At 20.3% G+C, this 8,632-nt stretch overlaps 3 protein-coding genes across 3 annotated transcripts in view; all 3 read right to left on the bottom strand.

Moving 5' to 3' along the window:
* Positions 1-599: 599 nt before the first annotated feature.
* abcH4 (hypothetical protein) lies at positions 600-3,725 on the bottom strand (the record flags this gene model as incomplete). Its single annotated transcript, XM_634010.1, has 5 exons — positions 600-2,142; positions 2,266-2,833; positions 2,912-3,113; positions 3,312-3,494; positions 3,573-3,725. The coding sequence occupies 5 exons, from the start codon at positions 3,723-3,725 to the stop codon at positions 600-602; spliced, it is 2,649 nt and encodes an 882-aa protein (XP_639102.1).
* A 1,132-nt stretch (positions 3,726-4,857) lies between these two features.
* DDB_G0283481 (hypothetical protein) lies at positions 4,858-6,923 on the bottom strand (the record flags this gene model as incomplete). The annotated part of the gene is made up of 3 exons (XM_634011.1): positions 4,858-5,692; positions 5,868-6,422; positions 6,565-6,923. 3 exons carry the CDS (start codon positions 6,921-6,923, stop codon positions 4,858-4,860), a joined length of 1,749 nt encoding a protein of 582 aa, XP_639103.1.
* Positions 6,924-8,004: 1,081 nt separating this feature from the next.
* Positions 8,005-8,632, bottom strand: part of srfD (hypothetical protein) — a gene marked incomplete at both ends in the record, with an annotated part of 1,463 nt that continues 835 nt past the window's right edge. Inside the window, one exon of the mRNA XM_634012.1 lies at positions 8,005-8,632. This exon is cut by the window's right edge and continues 449 nt beyond it. Within this exon, the coding sequence (XP_639104.1) occupies positions 8,005-8,632 (628 nt within the window).

The raw sequence follows: 8,632 nt of genomic DNA on the forward strand, positions 1-8,632 counted from the left end.
ATAGTAAAGAAATTACATCCACACTAGTTGTAGACAATCAATGTATTTATAATGTAGAAATGAGTGGCAAAGCTTTTTGTGTTAAAATCTAAAAAAAAAAACCAGATTTAAATTTATATCTATTTTTTTTTTTTTTTTTTTTTTTTTTTTTTTTTTTATTTGTATTTTTTGGGTGATACACAAATTCAAAATGCTCCAATGGAAATTTTAGAACCTTTGTTATGCACTTTAATTGCTCTGATAGTCAAGAAATTTCGGCTTCATTAGTTTCAGATAATGCTTGTATTTATACAGTAGAAATGAGTGGAAAAGTTTTTTGTCCCACAACTCCAACCACATCAAATAGTATTTCAATAATCAGTTCAAAAACAACCATTTGGATATATATATTTCAATTCCTAATATATACCTATATCTTTTCAATTTATAATTGAAATATAATAATGCCCCCTCTTTGCATTCTCAATAACGTATCCCCCCACTCATTTTATTAATAATAAAATAATCATAATATTACAAAAATAAATTCACTTATTTCTGTTGATTATTGTTTTTTTTTTGTATTTTTTTATATTTTTTTTTTTGTATTTTTTGATTTATTATTTATTAGTGTTTGTATTTAAATTATTAAAACTTTGATTTTTAAATCTTTTTCTTAAACCTAACAATTTATAATAAACTTGAGCATTTTCATTCATTAATTCTTCATGAGAACCTTGATGACAAAGTTTACCATGATCTAAAACGAAAATATGATCGACAGTATTTTGAACAGAAGCTAAATCATGTGTGACAATAATTAAAGTGATATTATGTTTTTCAGCAAAACCAAATAATTTTGGAAATATGATTTCCCTCTTTTTGAAAGCATCCATTTGACTCATACTTTCATCCAAAATCACAATCTTTGCTTCAGTTCTAACGAAAATTCTAGCCAATGCAATCGATTGTGCAAAACCACCACTGATATTCTTACCACCAGCTTCAACAACTTGATTTAGTATTGGATGATTTGAAAGACCACCATCAATTAATTGTGGTACAATAATTGGTGTTAAAGATCTTTGATTTCTCTCTGCTTCTTCATCATCATCATCTGATTCATCACCACCACCTGAATTTGAAATTGATGTTAAATTTAAAACTGACCAAACTCTCTTTACTAATTTATTTGATTCTGATTCATCACATTGATTTAAAAGTTTATTTTGTAAATCCATAACACTATTTCTTCTACCACCAACTCCACTATTATTAATATTAATATTATTATTATTATTATTATTATTATTATTATTATTATTACCATTAACATTACCACCACCACTATTATTTAATTGTGACATTGAACTATTTCTACGTATAAATGTATTATTATTTATAATTGTACTTTTATTAATTGTACTATATTGACTTGGTGAAGATGGTACAAATGTTGGTGTAGTTGGTTTATTATTATTATTATTATTATTTTTATTATTATTATTATTATTATTATTATTATTATTATTATTATTATTATTATTATTATTATTATTATTATTATTATTATTATTATTATTATTATTATTATTATTATTATTATTATTATTATTATTAGTTGTTGTTGTTGTTGTATTATTAATATTATTTGATGAAGTTGATAATGGTGAAATAGTTGGTGGTATTTCCATATCAGGATCAAAAGTATCAGATAATGAATCAAAACTTTGTTTTAAACTAAAATTATTATCATCAGCAAAAGCAAAAACACCAGCAGCATCAGCGGCTTCTAAAACTTGTTCTTCGGTAGCTGATGGATTACCAACTCTAATATTATCCATAATTGTACCTGGAAAAATGAATGGACGTTGTGATACATATGAGATCATTCTACGAATTGATGATCTTGATATCTCTGAATAAGGTATACCATTCATTGAGATTTGACCCTCGGTTGGTGTATATAATTTACATAACAAATGATTCAATGTTGATTTACCACTTCTATTCTGTCCAATTAATGCATACCTTTTATTTGGCAATATCACCATTTCATTCTGTAAATCTAATACTGGAAATGATGGTAATTCACTTGAAAATTTATTTTCATATGAAAATTTTAAATCTGATGAAACTTTTAATTCTTCAAATTTATAAATACTAAAAAATAAAAATTAAATTAAATTAATATATATTTTATTTATTACTATTATTTATTTATTTATTTATTTATTTATTTATTTATTTATTTATTTATTTATTTATTTATTTATAAGTACTTACTATTTTAAATGACTATCTTCTTCAATAAAAGTTGGAATATTTAATAATTTTTTAACTTTTTTTTGATGTTTATAAATATTTTTAAAAGAACCTAAAGATTGGAATAACCGATTACCTAATCTAATGACACGATTAATGTCTAATAGAGTTGTACGATAAAGTTGATTATCAATTTTTTGACGATCCATAACTTTATGAGCCACCCAAACCTCTGCAGCAAATTCAAATAATGAACGATTATGAATTGATCTCCATGTACGAGAGATTAATGTCGAGAATGATTGAGTATTACTCAACTCTTTCTCTATTAAATTATCGAATAATCCTAATTGAGTCTCTTGTAAATTATTAATTTGAATATCTGATAAGCCTTCGGCAGTATTTGATATCATTTTACTCATTGCTGAATTATAAGGATCTTTAAATTTAGATGAATCTGGATTATTCTCAACTAATCTCTCTCTAAGTTTTTGACTAACTTTTTGATAAATTGCAATTAATATTGGATGTAATACAATCAATGGATCGATTTTATGACCTTTTTTTAATAATTCTGAACCTTCAATAACTATAGTATAATTAATAATATTAATAATTAGTAAATATTTATGTTTTTTCAAAAGACTAATAAAAAATAAGATCTTACCAAATGCATATATTGAAGCTATTAAATCTGGTATTGTATAAGTAAAGAATGAAATCGTTGTATTAATTGAAGAAGATAATTTATATTCTAATTCAGCTGGACCAATATTCTTTTTCTTTCTAAGGAAATCAAATGCACCAATCTCTGAATATAACAATTTCTCCATTACTAATCTTCTAATTTGTAATCTATTTTCTAATGACTAAATAATAATAATAATAATAATAATAATAATAATAATAATAATAATAATAATAATAATAATAATAATAATAATAATAATAATAATAATAATAATAATAATAACAATATGTGTATAATTAACCAATTAATATTTAGAACTATTATTATTATCTATTATTATCCCATTATCTATTATCCCATTATCTATTATACATACAACAATTGAAATTAAATGACTATTTATATTATCTAATATTGCATAGTATATTGTTAAAAGTACATATTTTATTACAGCAGAATGGGAGTATGGTCCATTGGTTGACATTGTATGTGTAATCTCTACTCTTGATGTTCTAAGGTAATTACCAATCTTTCTTTTTGATGCATACCATGGTAATAACTAAAATGAAAAATGAAGTTAATATTAAATATTATTATTATTATTATTTTAGATGTAATTTGAATATGGAAAATTTACTTCGATAATTAATGGTATTATATAATGTACAGCTATAGTTTTAAAAAGTAATGTTTTATTTCTTAACCAAAGGTATCGATAAAATACACTAATTGGCATACCATATATGAACCATCCTATTGCTGTAAGCTTTAATTTAATCCAATTTTTCATTATATATATAAATATATATAAATATATAAACTGGGTTTATTAAAATGAAATTTTTAAAAAAAAAAAATAAAAAATAAAAAATAAAAAATAATAATAATAAAAAAAAAATAAAAAAAAATAAAAATAAAAATTTATACCAGTATTACCATATGGTATAACCTGTATTATGATTTTATTTTTTTTTTTTTGTTTTTATTTATTATTTATTTTTTTATTTATTTTTATTTTTATTTTTATTTTTATTTTTAACAAAATAAATTAATAACTGTTATTAGATTGATTTTAATTTTTTACGCACGAGCACAACACACACACACACCACAAACAAATAAATAAATAAATAAAATAAATATAACCTATAACTGACAAATCATATGATACTTTTTTTTTTATTATTTTTATTATTTTATTATTTTTTTTTTTTTGTTTTTTGTTTTTTGTTTTTTGTTTTTTTTTTTTAATATTAATATATGATGTGTGCAATTATGGTTTAGTAATTCGAAATGTATCACTTTGGGAAGTTTCAAAAACACAAAATATAAAATAATTATTTAAGTAATTAATGGTGCTATTGCTGGGAAATGAAAAAAAAAAAAAAAAAAATTTTTAAGCTGTTGTGTGTTGTTGATAAATTTCGAAAAAAAAAAAAAAAAAATGAAAAAAAAATAAAATAAAAAAAAAAGATATTTTTGAAATTTTATTAATTTAATTAATTTATGTCATTAATTAATTATTTTCTGCCCATTTTTTTTGTATATATTTTATTCATTTTTTTTTTTTTTTTCATTTTTTCTTTCTTTTTTTTTTTTTTTTTTTTTTTTAATTATTTATATTTATTTTTTTCAATTATTTAAATTAAAATGAGACGAGATGATGATTAAAAATTTATTGATTGATTTTTTTGATGAAAAAAAAAAAAAAAAGATTTTTTTTGACATCCAGATATTTTTCATTTTTTTTTTTCATTTTTTATTTATTTTAATTTTATTTTATTTTTCTATACATATTCTTTTTTTATTTTATATTTAATATTTTATTGCTTCTATATATTTATTTATTTATTTATTTATTTATTTAATACTACAATATTTTTAATTATTATTTATTTTAATTTTTTTTTTTTTTTTTTATATTAAATTAAAAATTGTATAAAGAATAAAAAAGTAATAAAATAAAAAGAAGAGAAATATATTATCGATGAGGAAGAAGGTTCACCACTTTCATCAGAATCAGAGCTACTATTATTATTGATACTATCATTATAAGTATATGTGAAAACTTGTTTAAATTGGAAATTACTGCCGAAATAAGCAACAAAAGTTTTATTTGCACCAGTACCTTTTGGAATTGATAATTCAATTTGTCTATTTGGTATAGTTATAGTAATAGTTGGTATTGATAATTCTGAATCTGAATTTGAGTTTGAATCATTTGATGATGATTTATAATACCAACCGAAATCAGTACCACTAATAGTTATAATTGAAGAACCATCAATTTTAACGATTTTATTATAACTTGTATCAAATGAAAAAGTTGGACAGTTGGTAGCAACAGAATTTGAATTGAAATCTGTGAAATTGTTTGGTAACAAATATTTAGTACCAATTGAATTTGCACCACTACAACTGAAACAACTTGGAATTGAGCCGGACAATAAATTACCACCGACTCCTAATACACCATCCCTAAATTGGCAGTAACTCGATGGTAATGATCCAACTAAATTATTCTTTCTTTCAACATTAAAACTATCCATTTTTACATAATCAATACCAGATTCACTTGACCATGGTAACTCTTGTTCCAAATCATTATTAACCATTGTAAATTCTAAAATATTCTTAAATGATAAATTATTTAAATTTACATTACAATTTGATAAACTTAATTTTGAATCAATTGGTAAATTTAAACATGGTTTTTTATTACACATTGTTAAAAAATCACAACCTTCTTCAAAATTACTTTTTTTTTTTAAAAAAAAAATAAATAATAAAATAAAATAAATAATAAAAGATTAGAATATATTTTTTTTTTTTTCATCCCCCATTCTCTGGGGTTTTAAAGGCATCGAATGTAGGTATGTGAAAAATATGGGGGTGTTTTTTTTTTTTTTTTTTTTTTTTAAAAAATACTTACAAAATTGAAGATGAATTTAATAATGAAAAATCAGTTAAACCAATTGAAGGATCTAATGTAAAACCTTTACCATAAATATTTAAATTTGATAAAGTTTTAATTTGAGTAATTGATTGTAAGAAATTCCAAGTTTGGATATTACTACCAGTTGAATCAATTGGTGAATTTATAAATGTTATTGAAATTATTGATAATTTTTCAAATGGTGTTTGAAAATTTGGTAATTGAAAATCTTTATAATTTTCATTTGAGTTACGATCATTAAAAATATTTAAATTTAATTCAATTAATGCTTTTAAATTATTTAAATCATTTGGAAATGATGATTGAATATATGATATTGGTAAAGACAATGATTTTAAATAATTATTCACTGGAAATGATGATGGTAATGAACTACCATTATCAAAATTTATAATTACTAAATTTGAAATTTGACCACTTGAAAAGAAGTTTTCATTAATTCTAGTTGAAATAGTACCAAATTCAACACTATCTAATGAATTTGGTAAATTTTGGTCACTTGGTATTGTTTCAATTTGATTTGAAATAACTCTAAAAAATAAAAAAAAAATTATAAAAAAAAAAAAAAAAAAAAAAAAAAAAAATTGAGATTTATTAATATTTTCACACTTTTCGATCTTTTTTTTCGTTTTTTTTTTTTTTTTTTTCATTATTTTTAAAATTTTTTACATACAATTTTTTTAAATATTGGTAATTTGAAATATTATTAAAAAATGTTAATGATGATAAACCATTAGTTAATTCTAAAGTTGTTAAATTTATAAATGAAGTGAATGGTGAATTTATTACCATATTTGGTGGTGATGATGATGGAAATACAATTTCAGTAATTGTATAAACATTTGATGCCGAAACACCATCATTTATAGGTGCACATTTAAATGATCCATATGAACAAATGTCATCAATTTTCGTTCCAAAAATTTCAACCATCATTGTATCAATTGCATCTTGTTGATCATTTGGTAAAGTATTTTGTGCATTATTAAAATAAACTAAATAAAAAATAAAAAATAAAAATATTATTTTCATTTTTATTTTATTTTATTTTCTTTTATATATAGATAATATATATATATATATATATACAAATATATTTATTTAAGTTTATAAAAATAAAAACAAAAAAAAAAAAAATAAAAAAAAAAAAAAAAAAAAACAAATTACTGTAAAAAAAAAAAAAAAATAAAAAAAAAAAATAAATAAAAATAAAAAAATAAAAATAATTTTTTGATTTACACTAAAATTCAATCAATTCAAATAAAAAGCATTTCAGTTATTATAGATTTGACCAAATTTATTTAGAAAAAGAGAAAAAAAAAAAAAAAAAAATTGTAATAGGTAATGGATTGCTTTATTATAAAATTTTTTTTTTTTTTCGTGTGACTATTGGAAAATATCTTTTATCGACTGGAATCAAAAAAAAAATCAAAAAAAAAAATAATAAAATTAAATTCAAAAAAAAATTTTCATAAAAAAAAAAAAAAAAAATTGTTTCCAATAATGTTTTCAATTTTTGTTTTCACAATCTTGATATTATTAAGACGAGAGGTTTGGCGAGAGTTAATTTTCCCCAACCAATCAATCAACCAACCAATCAATCAACCAATCAATCAAAAAAAAAAAAAAATAATAAAAAAAAAAATAAAAAAAAAATAAAAAAATAAAAATGAACAGAAAGTGTCGTCTGGAAAATTAAAATGTGAGAAATTATAATTTTAGTTATTTTTTATTTACAGAGGTTATATTCTTTTTTTTTTTTTTTTTGGTTTGTATATATTTTTTTTGTTTTTTTTTTTTTTTTTTTTTTTTTTTTTTTTTTTTTTTTTCTTTGGGTTATTATTATTTTAAAATTATTTCTATTTACAATGACATGTATGTAAAAGTTTGTTTATTTAATGCATTCTTATACCAATGTAATTGAAAAAACATAAACTATGTAAACTACTACTATTACTATTACTACTGCTCTTTTTTTTTTTTTTTTTTAAAAATTTTTTTTTTTAATGTTTTTTTTTTTTTCAAAAAAGTAATACTTTTTTTTTTAAGAAAAATATTACACTAAATGGATATATTAATTTTTTTTTTTTTTTTTGTATATTATATTATTATTTTAATGAATCAATTCCAATTTTCTTTTCTTCAAAAATAAATCATCATTTAGATTTGAAGATGAAGAAGTTGGACTTGTTAAAGTTGAGGAAGAATTACTATTACTATTACTATTATATAAACTGATTGGAGGTAATAAAATACTTCTTGAACTATTATTTTGATTATTATTATTCGTGTTCGTATTATTGCTATTATTATTATTATTATTTTGGTTATTATTTTGATTATTATTATTTTGATTATTATTTTCATTAAAAATGAGAGGTGGTAAAGATTTTGATTTTTGTTGGCTATTTGGTGATGTTTGTAAAGTATTTGTATTGGTTGATGAAAATGGTGGAGTTCTTGGTGATGTCATTGGTGAGGTATCTTCTGGTGATGAGCAAAATAATTTTGAAGCATTATGTAAAGAGAGTAAAGCTTGTGTTGCTTGAGTCGAATCAAATGCTGGTACTTGTTGACATTTGCTTGGTGGTGATCCAATTGGAGACATATTATTATTATTATTATTATTATTATTATTATTATTATTATTATTATTATTATTATTATTATTATTATTATTATTTGTATTATTATTGTTTGTATTATTATTATTATTATTATTGTTGTTGTTGTTGCTATTA

The sequence above is a fragment of the Dictyostelium discoideum genome (assembly GCF_000004695.1).
Source record: "Dictyostelium discoideum AX4 chromosome 4 chromosome, whole genome shotgun sequence".
Taxonomy (NCBI): domain Eukaryota; phylum Evosea; class Eumycetozoa; order Dictyosteliales; family Dictyosteliaceae; genus Dictyostelium; species Dictyostelium discoideum.